The 24,731-nt window shown below is 40.8% G+C and overlaps 1 protein-coding gene across 1 annotated transcript; it reads left to right on the top strand.

Annotated features, from left to right (window-relative positions):
* Positions 1-3,187: 3,187 nt before the first annotated feature.
* On the top strand, positions 3,188-24,407 carry tspan1 (tetraspanin 1). The gene is made up of 8 exons (XM_084722283.1): positions 3,188-3,450; positions 3,794-3,856; positions 9,597-9,803; positions 12,812-12,886; positions 20,474-20,572; positions 22,024-22,167; positions 23,340-23,423; positions 24,115-24,407. Exons 2-8 carry the CDS (start codon positions 3,800-3,802, stop codon positions 24,172-24,174), a joined length of 726 nt encoding a protein of 241 aa, XP_084578409.1. The 5' UTR covers positions 3,188-3,450; positions 3,794-3,799; the 3' UTR covers positions 24,175-24,407.
* The last annotated feature ends 324 nt before the right edge of the window (positions 24,408-24,731 follow it).

Below are 24,731 nucleotides of genomic sequence, written 5' to 3' on the forward strand. Positions count from 1 at the left end.
AAGCCTGACAGGTGCTCCTCTCGCCGAGATTAAGGACCGGTGGGTTAATGACGGTGTGGGTGAGATTGTCATAACTCACAATAAGGCCATTAAAGTGATATTACTGAGAAAAGACTTCAGCTGATATGGGCTCAACTCTCAAACAAGGTGGCATTGGGAGGAGGGCCTCTGCCATTTTTCAAAGAGGTTTTTTTTTTTTTCTTCTCTAGCCTGCAGCCCAGTGCAAATGGGCTTCAACTCAAGAAGAATCTGAGGAAGAAACAAGTGAGGAGACAAAGGAAGACACTGTGAGCTCCCACTGCTTCATTCATCCAGAAAATACAGGTGAACAGATGTGGAAAAATTGCTAATGCATGCAACAACAACATCTGTAATCAAATATTTAGTTTGACCTTTATGTTGGTGTTTGACAATCTACTACTTGGCTTTGAAATGTGACTAATATTTACCACTGAATTAACTGCATCATGAGATGATGATGACTGAAAAAAGGAGGTGCAGGTCAACATTTTATCTGAGTTTTTACTTCTTTTCTTTCCCTTTCCTCCTGGACAAAGAAGAGCGCATTCCTCCACTCAGAGGAACACTGATCACCAGTTGAAGCTGCAGGACAACAATGAAGCGAAGAGGCTCTGACAGCCGTCCCTGCAGTTCACCACCCCCCTCTGCTGGTCAGCAGGGGCCACTGCAGCATTCAGGGGCCAAAGGAACAAAGGAAGGAGAGATGAACAATAGAGTCAGAGGCAGAAAGCAGCAAGAGAGCCACAGAGCAGAGGCAAAGGTCTTAAGCATGTGCTGCTGATGCAGTTTTGATTTTTCCTTGTGTGCTGTTTTTATGAGCATAAATTTCAATTACAGAATATAGGTTGGCTATTATGTTTTATCCCCTAAAACTGCAATAATTGTTATATATCCCCATGGAGTGCCTCAGACATTTCAGTTTACATTTCTTTTTCTTTTGACTATAATGCAGCCAGCAGAGACTAAACATGACAATGGTCTGCTGCACTTTATTTTTCAATAATCTACTCAAAACCTTTGACAGAACAACTAAAGGGTTTACATTTGAAAATAGGCCTGTGAAATTAATAAGCAAAATGTGCTAAATGAATTTCCAAGTGAACTGAGGTTTAAACATTGTGCAAGACTAAAGCCACATGTCCCAGGCAAACAGATGTTGACTGGGGTTGTTAGACTGTAAAATTCCCCAAACCCAACAGAGACCACAGTAGAGTCACTGATGTTTCACTAAACTCCTACAACATCTAGGACCAGCTGCTATGTTGTGGGGAAACACAATGTGTTTGTCATGAACACCAATGACTTGTGATCTTCCCTATTAGCTGCCACTAAGGTTTAGCAGCCACCTGGACTTGAGCTATTTGATGTATAAAGACTTGATACTTTCCCACTAAGTCAAAAGATTAAAAAGTCATAACAAAAGTTATTTAAAAACTGTGCCATGAATCAATTAATTTCTCCTCATGTCCTTAATCAGCTGACGTCAACACCATTCATTCTGACTGAGTTAACACTTTCCCAGATGCACTTTGTTGGAACGATCCATGCAAGCATCCATTCATGCTGCAGGAGAGAAACTTTAAGAACTAAGGTCACATTACTGAACCCCAGTTGGAAACTGTTGTTTACATACAAAAACTATGAGGTGGTCAACAAACATGAATTTCAGTATGGAAGATGTGAAGATCGAAAAATTACAGACAGAAACATAACGACTTTCATCTTTGATATTTGAAGTTGAACAAAGAACGGTAAGTCGAGGATAATGTTAACATAGTTAGCATGCTAAAGCTTAGCTAATGTTGGCTAACAGCTAAGTAACTTTGTCAGTCAATTTGGATAGAAACTCACTGTTGTTGTCTTTTTGTTTAGGACTTGAAATTCAAAGTTTAGGACTTGGGACTTAACTCAGGAATCAGGACTTGACTTGGTAAAGGGGAGTAGTCAAGTTTTTGCAAACTACAAACATAACGCGGAAGAGGCTGTAATAATGAACCTTTTGAGAAAGGATAAAAGTGGAGGCAGTGTTGTTCACCTTGATGGTCTGTGCAGATATTAAAATCATCACCACATGTGAATGGAGAATTCTTTTCACTAACTGATGATAAACGTAATTTCTACAACTTCTACAGCGATTTTTAAAGGCAAATGTTATTTGCACCCAGACTGGAATTGCCAGTGTTGCTATTTGTAGCCATATGGCAGAGACAAACCATGATCTTTCCCTAAACCTAACCAAGTAGTTTTGTTACCTAAACCCCACCAAACTGTGACTGAAAACTGAAAAAATGAATTTGAAATGTAAATAACAGGGACTCAAACCCCAATCTCTCACAGGAAAGCCTTGTGCTTAAGTCATTCATCCACCGCAGCCTTTTATCAACACTGTATTTGTCGCTCTTTATGGCTAAAATAAGGCGGTTGGGTGTGAAGAGCAAAATAGCTGCTGTATGCTGATTTGTCCTCAGCTATAAAATAGACGCTCTGATTTGTCAAACTTCTGTCATGTCCTGTGATTGTGTCTCATTTGCTACATGGCTACACTGCCCCAATAATTCCTGCTATAACTGCTCATCCATATCTGTGAGCTTTCAGAAAACGTACACAAATTCAGATGAAATGAGCGCAGAGAACTGACACAAGGCTCTGTCTGAATCTGTACATGCATATAACATTTAGCATAAGTGAGCCCTCAGGCTGCTTGTTGCAAAACAATGACTTCCCACCTCTGCAATCCCTGCAGGTATAAGAGAAGAGTTTAGTAAACGGTTTATGATAATGTTGCTCTGTGTCTGCTGTATATGTTCAAATGCAGCAGTTTGCTAAAATAGCAATCATAACTTAATAAGACTGTACGATACTTTAAGTCCTCAGCCGCAGAGGTTATGACTACATCTTTACCAACGTTGTGCAACATATCACATCACCTCTCACTCTTCATCTGACTCTCCAGTCTCAAGTTTTGAGGGTTATTTTTGTCCCTTCAGACTTTGACAGCTCTATGGCAGAGACACTGTAGACGTCTGTCTTTTCACACCTCAAATACCTGCAGAGGACATCCTGCGCTGTGAATCTGTGTCACCGCGTACCTGCAGGGGTCAGAGCTGCCACTCGAGCCTCTGTACCTGTACCTGAGCGACATTCACCTGCCTGTATCCTCCGGGACCACACCCAGTCCTCGGCTCGCTCCACCAGCAAGCCTGAGGAAACGCACTCATCAGGTTTCTAATCTCCGCTACAGGCTCGTGGACACAATCACTAAACGGATACATTCAGACAGAGTCGTGCTTGCACCTGAAAACACCTGAGCCACAGGAACAGAAATTCCTGCATCTTTTTTTTTTATTTGTTTTTAAGTTTTCTGTTGCCTTTTAAACAGGTTTAACTCTGCTCTGCTTTGGATATAAAGGAATAACAGCATACTAAAGGGTAAGATTTGTATTCTCTGTGCCTCTAATGTCTCTGCTACATGTAAACACTCCTTCATAAAATGGTTTTTCCTCTCCTATAGATCTCCCATTAACAGATATCTTTACTGTTTCTCACAGCTGTGTGTCTTATCATTAAGACTCATTGTCAGCGATGTAATTTTCACAGTAATTTCGCTGGGATGTGGGCTGGATGTAATGGAACAGCATGCATGTGAAGATTGGTCACGTAGACTTTGTAGCCCTGTGAGAGTGTGTGTGCGTGTGTGTGTGTGTGAATGAGATAGAAGGTCCCGGCTGATGAAAGACGAAATGCTATAATTTATCTTCTCCTTTTATTACAGATTAAAATGGGCTGCTTCACATTCGTCAAATTGATGATGGTCTTGTTCAACTTGCTTATCTTTGTGAGTATGTTTCCGCTTTGATTGCTCTTATATGAGGAGAAAGAGAGCCAGGAGGGGGGTGTTTGTGTGAAATCTTTACATGAAAAGCCATGTGTGATGTAAAAAAAAACAAACAATATCTTTCAACACAATGCAGAGAAAATCATTTCACGCCACCTTTCAATGCAAACAGAGACGTTACATAAACATTTCAGATCACTGAGCCAGAAGACCTAAATGATGCTCCTTTCTCGTCCACTTTCTCCCCACCGTTGCAATTTTCATCTCATTAACTTCAAAGGCTCTAATTTTGCCACCTACATCGTGGGCTTAATGTTGATAACTAATGTGGTTTGTGAAATGGAGAGAAACTTTGGCATGGGTAAGCTGAATCCGCCTGCCGAGTCGGGCCCACCTGGGCTCCCGCTGTCACAGATGAAGCTCCCAGCACAAGTCATCATTTTCCTCACATTTCCCATTTCTGCCTGAGCGCGGCGGCTTGATAAATCTCGTGTGGCAGCTCTAAAAGTCACAGCAGCTCACTGATTATGATGTCGCCCCTTTGAAATGTTAGCCAGCAGAGCAGAATGATAAAATGATTCTCCTCAGCTCATAAAGACAATGCTTTAATGCGAATGCTAAAACACTTCAGCCGCTGCAGCTGCATTTCAAGTTTGTTGTCGCAACTTTATCGACTCCTCTTCATCAGAGGAGCCGTCTCCAGTGGAGCTCTGCATTTGGACAATTTATCTTTAGAGGAAACAACCCCTGTTGTCTGTAAGGGCAGAGGAAAAACATCTAGGTAAGAATCAATATTCTGTGAGTCGATTCATAAATAATAAAACTTGATTCTTGTACATCAGTAATGTTACTGTTTCTCTTCGCTAAACACACTGAGCCAACACAGCAGAAACAGTCCCTTGTGCAGCCAACTGAAGCTGCTAACTGTGATGGTCTGAAAGAGGAATTTTAAACAGCTCAGTCTTCAGGAAAGGATTTCAAATATAAAGGACACCTGCTATGCTCACATTTTTTTATTGTAGGACTTCATTAAAGTAGTTTTGCATGATTTACAAGTTTTATAAATTTGTCATAAACTGTCTTTTTCAGTTCATCCTCTGCCCCTGTCTCTAAAAGCCTAGATTGAACTGAACGTTGATGAAGGTCACCTATGTATCGGCTTGCCGCAGAAGTTAATGGGAAGAATTAGTGTATCGCCTGCATGCAAACTTGGACCTTGGCATATGCACTGCACCCAGTTTGAAAGTGTAAAGTCATATTATTTGTACGCAGATTTAATGGTAGATTATCAAGAACTGAGATCCACATTGAGACACATTGTAGACTACAACACCTTGGTTCTCGGTTCCATTAATCATTTTAATATCTGAAAATAAAATGTAGCCTATTAGAGACTGGACAGTAACAGTGGTACATAAGTTTGCAAAAAAAACACGATGTGATTTTCAACCCATCCTTCCTCTCCTGTGGAGCTTTGGCTCGCCGTTTCTTTAGAACCGATCTAAATGCATTGGAAATTAGAAGTGTCTCCGTGTATGCTCTGTGTGTGCAGATCCGTGGTCGAGTGTCGGGACTTAATCAGATTGTCTGCTCCCGGTAATATGACCCATGAAGATGGGTTTTATACTCAACTGACGTCTTTCTCATTCCAGCCCTTTCAAAGAGAACCAATTCCATTTCAATTGGGGTGGGACAGGCCCGTTCTCTTCTCTGCTCCCTCTGTATCTTTCTATCTCCTCTCTGCACTCACCTCCCCCTCTCTGGAGGCCGTGGCCTCCTATTCTGCAGCCTGCTATTCATTCCCGCTCCTCTAACCCTAATAGGTTATATTTCCCATCTCCATAGATGGGACACTGCTTCTTCTTTCACCCCTGCTCTCTCAAAAACCCGATTTACTTCAAGTCCTTTTGGCAGGTGGATGTTCAGCTGACATCCACCTTCATATGGCACATCATTAAAGGGATTAGCCATTAAAAAAAAAAAAAAGACAGCGTGCCAGCTATAATTATACCCGGTGAGGGATGATGGTGGCACACACAGACTTAGAGGGGGAATATGCTTGTCGTGTCACATTTAGCTTATGGTGCAATGATGGCACTGAACAGGTTGAGAAGACAAGGAAAGAAACCCTGGAGTGAAAGGTGGGGAGAGGCGGAAAGGATGAAGGAGAGTAAAAAATAGATAGGAAGAGCAAGGCCAAGGTAGGGAAAGGTAGAGACAAAGGAGAAGGGAGGGGGGGACGATTCCCACGTGGGAGACATCAGCATCTGACAGGAGATGTGGTGTGTCGGGGGCCTGATGTGGAGCAGAGGGGCCCGCCTGACTGCAGCGAGTCTGATGGAGCCTGACAGACAATATCAGGTTTCAAACATGGTTTCTGCTGCGGAGGAGGAGGAGGAGGAAAGAAGAAATCACTCACTACGAGTGCAAGGTGAAATACACAGAGGGGACAGAGGAGGATAAAAGGGTGGAAAAGAAGAGGAAGAGAAGGTCGGAGGTGAAGAGATGAAGAGGGAGAGCAGAGATAATGACAGTGGGATCAGGTGATTTCCAGACTGTAATGTGAAACATGTGACAAGCGTTCTGATTTTGTTTGTGATGAGCAGGTTTTACAGGTTTTGAGTCAATAGATTTCTATGAATGCACCTCAGCGTCCCTTGATGAAGCGACTGCTCACCTGTTTGGTGTTCATGGTCAGAGAAGTTTAATTACTATAAATTCTCAAATAGCCATTATGGAACTGAGCTTTTATTAAAAAAAAGTTATATCAGGGACAGATCTTTATTTCTAGTTATTAAATGAGCATGATTCATATATTTTCAATTTATCTGCTACCATTTTAATTTGCTTTTAATGCACAATATTGTATTTTTGTCAATATCTGATATGCTCCAACTAATTTTGGATGATTGCTGATGCTGATATACATGTATGTTTTACACACATATGTCGTAGTGGCTTTTAGATATTATTAAAGACAGACAATTGTAATGATCGAGATGATGGCTCTTAAGATGGGCTTTTAAATTTGTACTGATGATGGAACCCAATTTTGCTCGCCATCACTGACAATGTTGGGCAATCATTGCAAAATAGCACACCTGATATATGTTTTGGATACTCAAAAAGCCTCAACACTGTAGACATATTTGCATTGTGTGTGCATAATTAAAGTGCCATTTTACTGGCCTGCTCATCGGCAGAGAAGTCCATTTCAGGCCAATATGATATTTAATTTTAACTCCTTTATTGGCCCATATCAATGATGTGCCAAGAACAGAGGGATTACTCACCGAATATTCAGTCCGAGTCAGATTTAGGAGGTCTAAAACACAGAAAAGTTCAGGAAAATGAAGAGAAGGAACTTGTTCAGCAAGAAAGGGTTTCCTATTTTAAGAAACAAAGGTTAATAGGTGGTGAAGAACCGTAGAAGCTTACTCATTTGTAGAGCTCACAAGTCATAATTACTACATGGGAAGCTGTGTGCACGACTCGTAAACTCTGGCCTTTTTCCACTTACAAGGTGGTAAATACCACAAGAGAGGGGCGTTTTTATGGAGTTTTCTCAGTACCACTGTAAACTGTTGTGGGTAAACTGTTTGTTTGCAAATGACTACATTCTGTTTTTACTTACATTTTACAGACAGAATTGGGCTGTACTTATTAAGACCAAAAAAAGTGTATACCAGTGGAAATACTGGTACATATGGGGTGTCTAGTCCTTTTTCCAAAAAAGTTGAGGCACTGTGTAAAACATAAACACAAACAGAATTCAATGACTTGCAAATCCTTTTTGATTTATATTAAACAGAATCCAATGCAAAGACAAAATATCTAATGTTCAAATTGCTAAACTTTATTATATTTTGTGCATATTCTGAATTTGGTGCCTGGAAGATATTCCAAAAGAGTAGGGACAGAGGCAAAAAAAAAAGACTGGGAAAGTGGTGTAATCCTCAAAGAAACACCTGTTTAGAATATTCAACAGGTAAACAGGTTAATTGTCAACCTGGCTGAGTATGAAAGGGGCATCCTCAAAAACCTTAGTCATTAACAATCAAGGTTGGGGTGCGGTTCACCATCTTGTCCCATAATAGGCAAATAGTCAAACAGTCAATCCGGAGAATATCTCTGTACGTAATGGGCAAGGCCGAAAACCAACACCGAATTGACCTTTGACCCCTCAGGTGGTGCTGTATGAAAAACCAACATAATTGTATAAGGATACTACATGGGCTCAGGAACACTTTGGAAAACTTTTGTCAGTAAACACAGTTTGTCGCTGCATTGACAAATGCAAATTAAGACTCAACCATACAAAGAGAAAGACATATATCAACAACATCCAGAAACGCTGCAGACTTCTCTGAGCCTGAGCTCATCTGAGATGGACTGACGCAAAGTGGAAAAGTGTGCCGTGGTCTGACGAGTCCACATTTCAGATTGTTATCAGAAATGATGGATATCATGTCCTCCGGGCTAAAGGGGAAAAGGACCATCCAGATTGTATTATGTATTAATACTGAAAGGTACATACAGGTTTTGGAGCGACATATGCTGCCATCCAGACAATGTGTTTTTCAGAGACGTCCCTGCTTATTTCAGCGAGACAATGCCAAGAAAGAATTGTACACGTGTTCCAACAGTGTGGCTTCATAGTGAAAGAGTTCAGGTACTAGACTGACCTGCCTGCAGTCCAGACCTGTCTCCCATTTAAACTGTGTGGTGCATTATGAGGCACAAAATGCAAAAACAGAGATCCTGGACTGTTGAGTACCCAAAGTCGTGTATCAAGTAAGTAATTTCACTTTCAAAATTTCAACAATTAGTGTCCTCAGTCCCCAAATGCTGATTGAGAATTGTTACAAGAAAAAAGTAATGTACTACAGTAGTAAACATGCCTCTGTCCCAACTTTTTTCAAACATGCTGCAGGCATCAAAATCAGAAGTGTGTTTTTAGAAAAAGTGTATTTTTACCAAAAAAAATGAAAAATACAATAAAGTTTGTGAGTTTGAACATTATGTATTTTGTCTTTGTACTGTATATATAAATGTATAAAAGAATTTACAAATTGTTGCATTCTATTATTTACCTCTCATACAGCACTCCAACCTTTTGGGAACTGAGTTTGTAGTTTCAGAGCTGAAAAAGAAAGATTCTTGTCTTTAGAGGACAGTAAATGTCTGAACTGTTCACGCCCTAATCCCAAAGCCAGCTTTTGTCCACCTCGAGGCTGGCTTTATCCACTGGCACAACATGATCACTAAATGGATTTCAGTCCATTCTGCCTGTCTGACATGAGTGGGGAGGTAAAGGCAGTCATGGAAAAGGGCAGTCATTTCATTCAGAAAGGTAAAAAGAGGCAGAGTTCCTGCTTGGCCTCGATACATAATGGGAAGCCTGAGGCAGCACCTCTCTGCGTCTCACAATAGGAATCCTCCTCTCTGAATGGAGTCAACCATATTGAGGTGTCATGGTGTCACAAAGAGGTGATAGTAAGAGAGGGTTAGTGATGTAAGATGGCCTCTCATTTCCAAAACCTATTACCCCCTCAAGAGCTGTTGACCCCACCTGAGTGACTGCGGCCCAGACAAATGATTGACATTTTACGCCGTTGTTAAGTGTGGATTACATCCTCTGGTCACTGCCCCACTTTCGTGAATGTCGGGGATTTGTGTGCTGCCTGCACACACTTGCATAGAATGAATGTTGATCACGTTTTCCTGGATCCTCCTGCAGCTGGGCGGCCTGACCCTGGCGGCCATGGGGATCTGGGTGAGCGTAGACGGGGGCTCCTTTCTCCGGCTGCTGGGGCCGTTCTCCAACCAGGGCATGCAGTTCGTCAACGTGGGCTTTTTCTGCATCGCCATCGGGGCCGTGCTGGTGCTGCTGGGGCTCCTGGGCTGTTGTGGGGCCCACAAGGAGAGCAAGTGTCTGCTGCTCACGGTAGGTGTACAACACTGGTGGAGACTTTGGTTGTGTTGTATAGTTCTGGAAATTCTCTAATTCTCTAAATTGCTTTCAGGTAAATAAATTACTGTATACTATTATAGAATCACAGACAGATATTACTTTTAATAGCCAAGAAAAACCAATGTGAGTAGCCAGTCCTTTACTAAATTTTCTCAAGGATGCTTTTGTTGTCAATATCGCTTACATTCAGGACCCAATTTGCATAAAAGTGTGAGATTTTTACCACTGCAATCTGTGCTGGTTTGTTCAAAAAACTGTGTCTGAATTGCCAGTTGCACTAGCCATGCCAGCATGCTGTGCCGTAAAACAGCAAGATTAAATGAAGCTGACGTTAGCGGACAGTATTTGCAAACGGACATCTTAAGTTTATTCGTTCCCCCAAATGTAAGTGTGCCATGAAGTTTGGTGACTTTGCTTTGCTGCATTCGGAGGAAAAACAACAGTTAATGCTGGAGGAAAGCAATTCTGCCACTCACCCTGTGTGGCAGAGCTCCCACTGAACACAAAGTGAATTTTAAAGTGTAATTTCCTGCATCATGACTTGGTCTGATGAAATCATTTTTAGCTGAAAATGTCAAAACTCAACCGCAAGAATGAGAACATTGGAAAGTGGAGGAAAACAGCAGGTAAAACAATAGGTCGCTGTGGCAACAGGCTAAGCAGAGTATTCATGTCCCTGTGTGCAGCAACACCTTCCAGCTTTTCCTGGGGGATCATGAGCTGCTTCTAGATCAGATGGGATATGTAATCCCTCCAGAGAGTTTTGGGTCTACCCTGGGGTCTCCTCTCAGTTGGGACTCCTTAAAAATTTGGCACTTCACTCAGAGACGGAGTCTAATGTCACAGAGTGTGCACGTCCTTTTCCGCTCACTTTGGGTGGCCTCATCACTTTCTGGATAACATAATAAAACTGTAACCTAAAAAGTTGTTTAATAATGTAATCTTTACCTCAACTCCACAATTAATCCTGCAGGAGACCTTACGCCTAACTTAACCTTTAAGCAGAGATGCTTTGAGATATGCTTAGAGTTTGGCTCCTTACTGCTGCACGACCAAAACGCAATTAATTACTTTTACCTGACTGTAGATACCTTCTTAAATAGACCATCATTACGTTATTATTCTGGAAAAATAACTAAATGAGGGTTGGTATAGTGATTCAATACTCGTTTTCCTTCATTTATTGATGCAGTTGATTAAAAGAGATGAGACTCTCAGCCTCATTTAAAAGAGGTTTACCCCCCACTAAGCCATGCTAACATCTATTGACAAAATGGACTGAATCATGTTTGATGGGCTGACAAGGCTCACAAACCTCAAATAAACCAATCTCATTTTGTACGCTGGCATTATTCAGTCTAGTTTGCCTAATTTACAAAGTTTTAGAAATAAAATTAGCCTATATTTTGCCACTCAGTCCAACATTTTTTTTACTCAGACTTAGGCTGAGATGAGCTTTCTGAAGTGTGCACTGCTACATCTTGCAAAACCACAGCCACCTGGGTGAAATACAGTGTTTTTAGGAAGTCCTTCTCCCAGCGGGATGTACTAGAAAACTTCCTAAGGACGGCGCTTAAGAGGCATCCTGATCAGATGGCAAAAACACCTTATCTGGCTCCTTTTGATGTGAAGAGCTCCCTCTGCATGTCCAAGCTCCTCGCCAAATCACAAAAGGGTGATCACAAATGACAAATATTGAAAATATGCAGCAGGTTTTTGTGGAACATTTCCTGTTTGATTTAGTCTCAGTGTCTCCAGCAGCTGTTTCCAAACCCACTGCACAATACCTGCTCAGCACCAAACAGCAGACAAACACAGTTAAGAGTGTAACATCTAGCTGCCAGATATTTCCGCAAAAAGGTGGTGGAGACTAAACTAGAGCTACAAGGTGAGCAAATTTGGACTTGCATCCATCAGGTGGACACAAACACAGCTCCAACGGGATGATAATTTTGCTCTGTGTCTGCTGGGTGTTCAAGAGGGCAGTTGTGCTCCATGTGTTTTAACACGGATGATTTCTCAAGGTTGCTCCCAGTAAGACTCGAGATGGTAAAACTAAATCAGAAAACCAGCCTTGTAGTTAAGCCAGTAGTGAGACATTTCAGTCGTCTGGAGTTCAATCACTATGTAAAACACCACAAATGATCATGTGTGAGGTGCTCTTACATTTAGTATTTCACCCATCGTTGCAGTTACCCCGCTCAGCTAACATCCACATCTGCCCCTCCTGCCTCATTCCCATCGAACAGTACAGTCTACATTATGATGCTCATTAACGACGGGGCTAACTACCTCTTAGTCCACTGCAGTGAGTCTAATGAGGAGCACAGGCGGCACATTTTCCACCCGTAGAGTCCCATCATGTCCACATCTCCCATTGAGTTGAAGGATGACGGTGCAGCAGATCCGGCAACTGACGAGCGCAGGACGCAGCGCACGTCTGGCTCACGTGAGAAACAGCTGGAACGGACTGAATTAAAACAGCGGATGAGCTGATAGATCATTCGGGGTCCGTGTCTCCTTATTGTTCCTCTGAGTAATCAGCCAAGCTTTATCGACAGCCTGTGATTGTTACAAACAACAATGGCTGTTTAACAGGACCCTGGATATTCATGTGTAGGTGATTACACACCTCAGAATAAGCTTCTTTGAGTACACACTCTGGAGTTCAGTGACTGCCTGTCTCACTGCCTGCCAAACTCCATTAAGATATTGCTTAATTTAACCGTTACACACATCTACTCCTTCTACGAGATTATTAATGATTTCTTGCAAGTCATAAACAGAAACGTACTAATTCGGCAAACAAAACAGTTATTCAGCTAGAAATAGAGAAGAGAACATGCTGGCTGTAGAGATCGCATTGTTTTTGCAAGCTTTTTTTTCACTTTTGTAAAACTTTTCAATAAAATAAAATATAATATCACTGTTTTTATATAATTAAATCTCTCTCCTGGTCTCCTCTTCTTCCCTGCCTGCAGTTCTTCTCCATCGTCCTCATCATCTTCATCGCTGAAGTGGCAGCTGGAGTCGTGGCTCTGGCCTACTCTTCATTCGTAAGTTCCCCACTTCACCTCATCCTCTTTCTTTCCATTCACTGCCTCGTCACGCCCTCTCTTTCTCTCTCTCTCTCTCTCCACTCTTCCTCTTCTCTCCCTTTCCTTTGTCTCTTAATGCTTCTCGTCCCTCCCTGTCTTTCTCTGTCACCCTCTCACCTCCTCGTCCCACTCTCTGGATTTTATCTCCATGTAAATTCTCCATTATAGCTGCGGCCATCATTGAATTACTGGCTTTATGTCCGCCTCACTACATTCGGCTACTTAATGACTCCAGGATAGCCCCGGGCCGTGTGCGCTGTCTCTAACTTTGAGCAATTTATTATTCTGGAATATTGAAGCTAAAGCATTTTATATGCAAAACAGCCTATTTACATATGTGTCCCCCTCTCACACACATGCACACACACACACACACATGCTCAGACACGTGCTCCGTTTCCATTTAGTGCCACATATAATAATTACAAGGATTTGAAATGAGCTATGTAAAAGGAGGTTAGTGAAGACTGGGATCCTAATAAAGAACAGACAAAGTAGAGGTTTTTTTTATCCAATCAGAGGAAGTATCAGAGTCCCCGGGAGCAAGAGAGGTAATCTAACAAACATCCATCTGCAGGGAGGAGCTGATGAATGGAAGAGAGTGGACTCCGCACTGCTTGGGAGTTTCATTTGTCTGTCCCAGCCCGTTCTCAATCCCAGGTCGTCAAATATCGACGTTTTGTCACGTCCCTTGGCATAACTTGTGCGTCTGTATGAAACACACCAGGCTTGCAAGTGACTTCAATGAAGGCAAGGCTTATTTATAAAGCGCCGTTCAGACACAAGGAAATTCAGAGTGCTTTACAGGAGCACAGAACTGAAATAAAACATTAAGAGAACATCCATCAATACCACCTCCTCCATATACATGTGTGGAGGTCAAACAAACAGGACAGGGTTTGGGTCCTGTGTGAAACCAGAAGTTAACATTATAAAGTTTTAAGTTACACAACGTTACGCGTGTCACATGACTTACTTCACTGTGTAGCGAAGTCCACCTTCGACTTTCCTCTTCCCCTCTCCATCTCCTTCTTTCTTAAACACACACACATACTGCTGCAGCGGTGCATCAAGCGCACAGCACGCTATCAGCTCAGCTTATCGGCGCTCATAAGGCAACAAAACGTGTTAACACCTGAAACTGTGGGCTCCAATCTTTTTCTACAAAGTGCAGCCAAACATAAAAAAATTAAATATATAGTGAAGACCTCCATATGTGATGATATAAAGAGAAAAAGGGGGGAGAAAAAGCACAACACCACCAGTTCATGTTTTGAATTAAGACATTTTTTGCTGGTATTCAATAAAGAAAATACTTGGAGCAATTTATTTAACTTATTTAACAGCCTTAATCTTCCCACTTCTGTGCGTGAGGTAGAAACACTCTTGGCAGATTCTCTGTTCCAGCTGCAGGACCAGCCAGGTGGAGTGCGCAGCGTGATGTTGTGCTACTATTGTGCAGCTATAATAAGTAAACTTCAGAAAAGCCAACAGAAAAAGCACCTCTAAAAGGATACCGCTTTGAAGTGCTGAGCCACAGCTCATTGAGGTGAGCGCCTCTCTGATTTCATGTCATTTTGCATTTTTTTAGCCAGTTAGTTGCCAGTTCAGCTAACTAACAGAAATGTCTGATTTCCATCCAGTTTTCTACATTTTTTAAAGAGTTTGAGGTTCACCTGGTGCTCTTTTTTTCTTTTTTATCATCTTGTTGTGCCCTCTTCTTCTGTAGTGGTGTAATGGTTTTCCCACCGCCTACTGCCTATCTCCATAAATCACACTTTAATATTTGTATAACAGCAGTGAATGGAAACAAATTTTCTTTTGCGAATTTACTCGAAACTCTGTTAAAATTGGTGACAGATATGGAAACAGCTTGTATGCATCTTGTTTAGTTTCTGTCTCAGTCGTGTTCTGGTCCTGTCCAATCATGAGTGTGCCCGCTCTCACACAAAGAAGCTAAGCGAGTATGCATGTTTTTCTGTGTGTGTGCATGTGTCCTTGGAGGCCGAGTCGCGAGTGCTGCTGCTGCTGCTGCTCAGGCACTTTTGTTGAGATAAATCTGCCCCATCTCTCGCCTGTCATTTACCAAAGCCGAGCTAACCAAGGCGGGTGATGTAAACAGCATCTGGAGAGAGAGGTGAATCGACAGCAGCCAGCATGCTGCTGCAGAGACAGAGAGAGAGGTGTGAGCTATTGTTTAAAGCTCAGTGAAATGCAAGACATAACTCATAGATTTGTCTTCCTTAAGGAGATCATAGATATGCTTTAGAGTCAATTTAACGCTCTGTTTGTTAGCTTTAGCATCATCTGTTCATTGCAAACACAAAGGACATCGTCAGTTCTATCACGGATATGAGTGTGTGAGAGCAGCTGTCCATCTCCTGCTTTTGATAAGACACAGTAAACACAATAGCATCAGAATAATGAATATGGGCAATATACATCTAATATGCATATATATAGCTGCCTGTGTCAATAAGCAAGAGACACAGGCGTAGACAATGAAAGGAGACAATAAATAAAGCGTTGATCTATTCTGTCCTACTTATCTGCAGCATAAATCTGCCTTTTGGACGGCGGTCCCCGCAGCTCATCTAAGCAAAGAGCCAATAACCTTCAGGTGGTCGGAATAACTGAGATTTAATAAGCAATTCCAGCAGGCATTATGAGAGGCCGTCAGTGGTCATGGTTGTTCTTCCTCTGCCAAGTGATTCGGAAGTGACCAGGGTGGAGATTTATTACTGGGACTTCACAGTGGATGAATGAAATGGATGTGATGTGGCATTTAATGAATCACACCGACCTCCAAGCACAGTAAAGGAATGAACTCTCAAAACAGATCACTGTTTGCTTTAACGTCTCGTAAGTAAGAGGAAGGATTAGCCGAGTTAGTGATGTAAGATGATTAACTCCAATTACTTTTGCTTTAAAGCTGGATCAATCGATACCACCAACAAAGGAAAAAATGACTACTTGTTTGTGAGAGAGGTCCCGCATGATGAATTCACAAAGAACTACCACCAACTCTGGAGCTCCTCGCAGGGCTCTGGAGCATTTTAGCATCTTTAACTTTACTGTTTTGGTTCAGTCAGCTACTGCAGCAAAATGATCTGATAAAGCCGCTGTGCACTCTACCTGTTAATGCTGTTCTGCCTCAGATGCAGCCTAAAATACTGGATTTGTTATCTGAGAGAATGTGAATTTATGCACCAAACCAACTTCATGTTATTAGCTTTGAAATGTGACGCCGCTTCTTTGCAGAAGCATCCTTTATGGCAAATTTTGCATAATGCAATCAAGCTGCGGGAGAGAACCATGAAGAACCGCATAATTTATATGACCTTCAGTTGTAAAAAAAAAAAATAATACCAAAGATGGTTTTGTTTGCACACAAAAACTTTAAAATTGTCACCAAACCTTAAATTGCAATATGCAAAAATTGTGGGTGGAAAATTACTGAAGGAGATGGAATAAAGTTGCACAAAGAACAGCAAGTCAAGGCCAATGTTGACAGTTAGTGAGCTAATACTTAGCCAACATGAGCTTTACAGCTAGATAACTTTGGGAACTCAGTGTTACATTATGACTTGTTAAAGACTCAAAACCAAAAGTTTAGGACTTGGCAACTGTCAGTCTTGACTTGAGACTGCAAAGATTTGAGACTTATTTATGAGTTGCAAAACAGCAACTTGGTTCCACTTCTGCCAGCTTCTGTCCTTGTCTGGATTTGTCGTAACTTAAAAATTGAACCTGATATCTTTGAGTGCCCCAGTAAGTCATGTGGTAGACAGTGCAAGTCATGTACTAAGGCTTCATCCCGTCTCAATGTGTTTTTCGCTCGCACGTCTCACACATCAGACACGACCTGAAGCATTCGTTTAAACCTTAAGTCTTATTTTTGTAGAATATGCACACAAGCAAGGCTGATGTCCAGCAAAAAAGCACTGATTTTTACCTATGTGTTTTTTACCTAGAGGTGGAGCAATGTGTGCTCAAGAGCTTCCTCTGCTCAGGTTTGTAATATCACAGACTCTCGCTTCACTTGACCCAGCAAGACACAGGAACTTTTTAAACTTCTTTTCTGCAGTGTCATGAACAAACTGTACATTTACTGCCACTAGACGACTTCACCGCTAAACTTGAATCCCTTTTTTCTGATCACAAACAACGGTCTGCTAGGAGCACAGCCACGAGTTCTCTTTTTTATCTTTTTCACATCCACACCCACTGCACACAAACACATCCTGATGTATGCATCGTGTTGATGGAAAATAGATCAAAAATATTTATACATATCGATATTTTTTCATTAGTAATTAGAATTACAATTATTTTCTACATTAATCATTTGGTCCATAAAAATGTGAGAAATTAGTGAAAAATCCAACATATGATTATTTTCATTATTGATTAATCTTACAATTATTTTCTAGATTAATCAATCAAGTGTTTGTTCTATAAAATTTCAGAAAATAGTGAAAATGTCCATCCTAGTTTCTCAGAATCCAAGGGAATGTCTTTAAATGTTTTTTTGTTGGTCCAAAACCCAACAGTATTTAGTTTAACATGATGTAAAACCATAATTGAAATTAAGCTTAAATTATCAAAACCGCTGATGTGACTTAATGTCAATCCACTAGTTGTTTCAGCTCTGAATTGTATATAAGAATACAAACAGGTGGATGGAAACGTACTGACTGATGTCTGATTTCCCTTTCTTGTAACAAAGCAGCGCTCAGCTGAATGTGATTTTCATTTATTGCTTTGTCTCTGAAGAACAACAACCAATTAGCAGCCAGCGAGTCACTGCAGTAAACAATATCGATAATTATTTGAAAAACAGCAATATGCTGTAAAGCAACAAGAGATCAATAACACACGAAGCTGAAGATTTTTATCATGAGGAAGGTGTTCACTCTGCTGTATTGATAGATGTGTTATCGCCTCCTGCCTCTCTGTGCGGTGTGTTACTACAGCCTTTGTCCTGCCCGTCCACCGTGTGTGTGTGTGTGTGTGTGTGTGTGTTTGTAGGGGCCCATATCAGTGTGTAAGCATGTGTGTGTGTGTGTATGTGTGTGTGTGTGTGTGTTTAACGGGATGTGGCGAGGCACAGGGCCGAGTGACAGTGATGAATTAGCCAGCTGGTAATAACCCTCTCTGATCTCAGCCGCTCTCCCAGCTTCTTGGGGGGCACTTTTAATTGTGGCATGTATCCCAGCATCCCCTCGGGCATCTCGCACGCCTGCTCCTATCCACTGTACACACTCTCACACACGTCCACGCACACGCACAGGGAAAGAAACACACTTTCGGACACATAAACCTGACAGACACGCAGTTGCACGTGGCCGCATGCACACATACAGTATAACACACACTCTCCCTCCTCATCAAATGGGTCTTTGTGCGACTGTACGCGACAGGATTATTAATCAAAATGGAAAAAACAGATTGAGGAAGGTAGGAGGGGGAGGCGTGGAAGAAGCTAACCTGTGTGTTTGTGAGGGAATCCTTTTACAACAAAAGACTCTCCACCTGCCTGAAATACAGCCGGCCTCTTTTTGCACTTTGGATAAACACAAATAGCAGACAAAAGGTGTCCTGACCAAAGCCTTCAGGAGCACCAATATATATGTAAATGGTCCCCCGTCCTCCGTTTACGACCATAAAAAGGAGAAGAAGAATGGAGAATAATGGCTCGGTCAATTTTTGATTTATTTTCATTTTTTCCAGGTGCCAGGCCAGCCCTGTTTATTTCCCCAGTGCTTTGTGTGAGAGAAGATTTATTTAATTTCTGATGAATAGGTGACTCCAAGAGAATTACCTTTCCTGCCCATGAAATCAGCTGCAGTGTTTTATTTTCAGGGGCTTTCATAGTGTGGCGGGTATATACTTAAGTGTGTGTATATGTGTGTGAGACGGCTGGACTTTGATGGTAAAAGCTCTGCAGTGCAGGAATGTGCTTTTATATCATCCACAGGAGCGTATTAGTGTGTATAGGCCCCTCAACTAGACACTGGACTGAAAAGAGACTGTGAAGAGCTGAGGCAGCTGATCTTAACACATTTTTTTTTACCTCTGATGGAGCTAGGCTTAGTGTTTTGGAAAGGGAGGACATTTTTAGAAAATAAGGACATTTCTGGAAAATGGGAACATGTTTGGAAAATAAAAACATTTGGTTCTAAACATGAAGATATTTTTTAGAAACTCAGGACATTCTTGCCAAAGTTGGGCAAACAAGTGCAAACAAATTTGGCTTGTAGGCATTTCTAGGAAGTGGAAAATTTGGGAAAATTGTGACATATTTGTACAATTGTGAAAGGGAGAATATTTTGGAAGATTGGGACATTTTTGGATGGACATTCAATGGGACATTTCAGAGAGCATTTTGGGGGAAATACAAACGTTTTGGAGAGTGAGAATATTTTTGCAGGTGCCATACCATTATTCTGATGACCCATTACTCCAAAACCCCAATATTCCAAAAAATGTGAACCAAAAGCTCATTATCCCAAAAACAAACGCCCTATGCTCCAGAGGTAACCCTACGCCTAATATCTAATAACAAAAATTTTGTCTGAAACCAAGACAAGCCAAGCTAAGACAAAAAAGGCCAGAGGCTATTAAGACAGCTCCAACTGAGTTTTTGATCTGCTTACATGTAACAATTTTGGTGACGGGGTTATGAACGAACTGAGTAAAACTGCAATGATTTTGTTCTGACACTGGAAATTTGTGGGTGACAGTGAAATAGAGCCAAAGACACGCCCCTTCCGGTGCACCACCGTGGGGCCGAACTACAGAAAAAATATGAACTGTAATCAACAGCGAGAGACTTTGAATTATGCCACGAATGACACATAAAATGTTCGTCTTTTTAAAAGGTAATTTTACAGACAGACAGTCACAGTTTGGTGTAAAAGTGTTGACTGCAGCACAGCTCTTGTGTTGCTTGTTCTTTCTCTTCACAGCTGATAAAAGCACCAGGAGGAGATAATGTTACAAAGGGCACAAAGATTGGTGTTGATGACGTGTATTGTCTGAGACAAGAGATGTAGTTCACTAAAACACTAAAATTAAACTAAACTACGACAATCTGAGACTTTCTTGACTTGTAAAATGATGTTTTAACTTGACTGATATGTTTAATTCTTGGCACAGTTCAAACAGGATGAAAAATTAGTTCGTCTCTCATCGTAGACCACCATTGATATTTTTCCGAAGTTAGGTCCCATGGTGCACACCGGAAAGGGCATCGTTCGGTGTAAGACCTGAAAGATAACCCAGTAAGTACCAAACCACTGCCGATTCAGCACCATGGACAGGGTTGTCAGGAGCAACAGATGTTTGTTTTCGGGAAAATGGGCTGTCGAACTAACAGTTTTTGCCCAGGAAGAAGACTGAAGAAAAGTGAGAGAACAAAGTGACATGTTTTCAGCCTGCCCTTCTTACTTCAAATGTGTTTAAGAGGATAAAGACGTGGTTTTATGGCTAAAGTTGGGACTGAGTTCATTCTATGTGTGTGTGTGCGTCTGTTTTCCTCAGGCTGAGGGGATCCTCAGAGCCTGGGCGACACCGGCTTTACAGAAAGACTACGGCAGTGATCCTGTGGTCACAAAGATCTGGAACACCACCATGACAGAGGTACAGTATCTCTGAAGTCCTGCTCTTTGTCATACTGTTTACTTACAACATGTTTCTAGCTGGCACTGGTTTTGCACATCTTATCACTTTACTACAACCTCCGACGTCAGCTTATAAACTTGTTTTCTACTTTCTTGCAGCCGTTGTTTTCAGGTTTGCTTCATGAATTCAGGAAGTGTTTAATGACTCATCTGTGGTGCATGGAATAAGAAGTAAAATAAGTACATTTATTTAAGAATATGCATCACATGTGCATAATATAAACTGAAATAATTGAAGAGATAGTTCAGAATTTTTTGAAGTGGACAGGGCAAATGTATTGCTGCCAGACAGCACACAGTGATTTTGCAGGAGTTGCTGGTCTATTGCTGCCTCTAGTTTGTTTGTGTGTCTTCTGTCAAATTTACTTAAGTCACACAATAACACATCTACCTCACTGAACCCCACTTCAGAGAATCCAAAATACGCCTTTAACATGTTCTAGCGGGTTTTTGACACATCTGATATTGTAATTTTGTGGTGCATATTCTACAACTAAGTTGCAGTTAATAAACAAACTAAACACAGGATGAACCTGAGGATTTTGGGGCACCCTGCTGCAGTTGCCATGCTGTGTCATTTAATAGATAGTGTGAGCAGAGTAAACACTTCACTTGTTTAGAATTACTTTAGTCTCTAATGGAACATGCAGGGTTTAACTGATCCATTCATTGGAACTGTAACTCTGCTGCTGTGTCCTTCACTGAGCTCAACTAATCAAAATTAATAGACAAACTTCCTGTGGCTCTAGTGCAAAGCTAAAATTTCTGTACTGAAATCACACAAAGGGAATAATGCTGAGCACAATGTGTCTGTTTTTGTCTGTTAGCTCACCTCAGCACACCCTCAGTCAAGGTTACTCAGGGAGCTTCCTTCTCTTATCTCATGCACTGAAAAACAAACCTTTATTCTCAACAGCATGACAGGTGAACAGTGGTTAGGTTTAGACCTTGTGTTGTACAAAAAAAAACATTACTCTTCATTATATACAACCAGGCGAGTCATTTTGGTTTTAGGTGAATGGAGTTTTGTTTGTGGTGCTCAAGGCCTCTCAAAGTGACATTTGTAAAACTCAAAGCAGAGTGGTGCCACAGAAACAGTGTCATGGTTACCTCAGACAATTGATGAACAGTTTTCAACGGTTGAAAACTTTCTGTGACACAACCTGTTAATATAACACAGTAAACACGATCTGCTCTGAATGGAGATGAACAACAACAACAGAGCAACAGCTGAACTGACATGAACTCAAACAGCAGCGAGGCTCCTGATAAACATTAACCAAAAAAAGTTCACTGACAAGACTACGCAGTGGGAACAGATAATGTTTATGGATGAAATCTACATCCTTATCCTTGAAACTGTGTTTTTCTGCTATGTGAAGAAAAAATGTTTTTCCTTCCGTCTCCCAGCTGAAGTGCTGCGGTTTCACCAACTACACGGACTTCGTGGGCTCGACGTTTGAGAAGGAGAACGGAGGCAGTCTGCCGCCCAGCTGCTGCTGGACCAACATCGCCCCCTGCAGACCAGACGAGGCAGAGCGCAGTGCCGTGCAGGTGAGACGCCGCTACAGTTTAGACCAAGGTACATATTGAAAATACAGGCAGAAAGACAGCAGCTGCTCAAATAAAGTCTATTATAATAGCAGAGGTAAATATTGTGGCCATCTGGTTTGCCATGAAACTTCCAAACTCATCCCACTATACAGCTCCATAGAACTTACAGACATCTGTTGACTGTCCCCAGACTTTTATCATGAAATTTAACGTATTTTCAGGTGATAAATTATCTTGTTATCTCAGGAAATCAGCCTTTGTTTTGATGAGTTAACTTGTAATCATAATAAAACAAGTTGTTTTCTCAAAATAATGAAACGACATAAAGCTTTTCCCATGATAACAGGTTAGTTTATCTCTTTTATCTCAAGAAATCAGCCTTTTGTTTTCTTGAGATAACAAGATAAATAAACCTGTAATCATGATAAAATAAGTTGTTTGCTCAAGATTATGAAAAGAAATAAAATGGTAAGCTTCTCTTGTGATATCAGATTAATTTATCTTATCTCAGAAAATCGTCCTTTTTTTTCCTGACATAAGATAAATAATCTGTTGAGACAAAACAAGTTGTTTTCTTAAGAAAATGAAATGAGATTAAATAAAATAGCAGCATTTTTCTCATGATAACTGGTTGATTTATGTCGTTATCACAGGAAGTCGGCCTTTTGTTTTCCTGAGATAACAAGACAAAGAAATATATTATCAAAACAAGTTTTATCAAAATAATGACATGAAATAATGCTTTTCTTGTGATAACACTTTAATTCATCTCATTATCTCAGGAAATCAGCCTTTTGTTTTTTGAGATAACAAGATAAATTAATCTGTAATCATGATGGACACGAGTTGTTTTCTCAAGACAATGAAATGTGATGAAATAAAATACCAAAGCTTTTCTCATGATGACAGGTTGATTTGTCGCGTTATTTCAGGAAATTGACCCTTTGTTTTCTTGAGATAATGAGAAAAACTAACCTGTTGTCATAATAAAACAAGTTGTTTTCTCAAAGTATTGATATGAAATCTCAGGAAGTCGGCCTTTTGTTTTCTTGAGATAATGAGATAAATTAGACTGCATTAGCACTAGTGCCATCATTTGCTGTCAAGTGTATGTGTGCCGTTGATTTGTCATGAACTGATAATGATATTTAGACTAACACTTTCCTCCTCAGGGCTGTTTCAAACACATCCTGGAGAGCCTCAAAGAACACGCCAACATCGTGGGAGGCATCGCAGCAGGAATAGGAGTGTTAGAGGTAAAACAAAGGCAAACTTTTTGAAAGTGTGCTCAGTTTTTCTTGGTGTCAGTGCTTCAGCTTCGGTTCTCCAACTGTAAGGCAAGCGTCGTGGTTAAACTCAATAGCAGTAGCAGCTGTGACTCAGTCTAACAGCAGAATGAGAGGCTAGTACAACAAACATACACACACACACACACACACACACACACACACACAAACACAACACGTTCCTCTTCAAAAGTTATTCTTCAGTGTTGTCATCGCGCGTCTTTGTCACAAATATAATAAACCCAAAGTTCTGTTCAGAGGCAGGACGTGTTCATACTCCTGTTATTGGACATTTATCACATGCTGCAACATTTTCCAGCAGCACACTGGTAGAAAAAAACTCTCTGAAATGACCTGTGATTGGTCAAATAGTCCCGCCACAGGCTAGATTTCCTAAAACAGAGTCAAAGGAGAACCAGAAGTCTAGTTTTCTCTCAGATCACTTGAATAACATTATGCTGAAAAGGTTATTTTTTGCCAAATGACGCCAAAAATAAACTGCCTGTCTCTGCCTTAACACTGCAGAAACAAGAGCAGTTTATCTGGTCTTATAATTTTCTTCATGGATTTCTTTAACATTTGATGAATCTTAATAGTCAGCCTGGTTTTGATGAGTAGAAAGCAGAAATAGAATAATATTTGTGTTATCTTGTTTCCTTAGATTGCTGCCATGATAGTGTCCATGTACCTGTACTGCCACCTGGACAACAGAATCAGCTGAGACACCGTCAGGGAAACCATGACAGGAATGACAAAGATTTTTAAAGATTTTTTAATACTCTATCACTTAGGATAGCCTCTTCCCCTTTTTTCAGGGTGATGTCTAACTTTAATCTAGAGTCATGTTTATGATGAAAATAATCCAGTGATTGTATTTTATATACAGTGAGAAGTTTTATAAACACCTGCAGAGTCTAACTATTTCATATTTGCAAATAAAGCTGATTTACCTGATTGTACCTGTAATTAATTTTATGGATCTTGAGATTTTTTGACATTTAATAATAGTTTTTTTTCTCATATTAATAAGCTGTGGGCTCATTACAGAGCGGGTGAGGACCTGTAAAGTTGCAAAAAAAAAACTATTACAATAATGTGTGGTATGGCAGCACCATTGGATTTATCATTAAATAATAATAACTGGATTTATATAGCACCTTCCAAGGTACCTAAGGCTGCTTTACAAAGTACAAAACAAAAAGAAAGAAAGAAAGAAAGAAAGAAAGAAAGAAAGAAAGAAAGAAAGAAAACATAACAAGAACAGAACAAAAATGATTG

Source organism: Lutjanus erythropterus, chromosome 7 (assembly GCF_056507025.1).
Source record: "Lutjanus erythropterus isolate fLutEry1 chromosome 7, fLutEry1.hap2, whole genome shotgun sequence".
NCBI classification, from domain to species: domain Eukaryota; kingdom Metazoa; phylum Chordata; class Actinopteri; order Lutjaniformes; family Lutjanidae; genus Lutjanus; species Lutjanus erythropterus.

Excerpts from the sequence above, each read along its gene's own strand:
- tspan1 (XM_084722283.1), top strand. The coding sequence starts at position 3,800 with ATGGGCTGCTTCACATTCGTCAAATTGATGATGGTCTTGTTCAACTTG. Across the intron at positions 22,168-23,339 it reads CAGAGCGCAGTGCCGTGCAG|GGCTGTTTCAAACACATCCT; the intron begins GTGAGACGCCGC and ends TTTCCTCCTCAG. Across the intron at positions 23,424-24,114 it reads CAGGAATAGGAGTGTTAGAG|ATTGCTGCCATGATAGTGTC; the intron begins GTAAAACAAAGG and ends TTGTTTCCTTAG.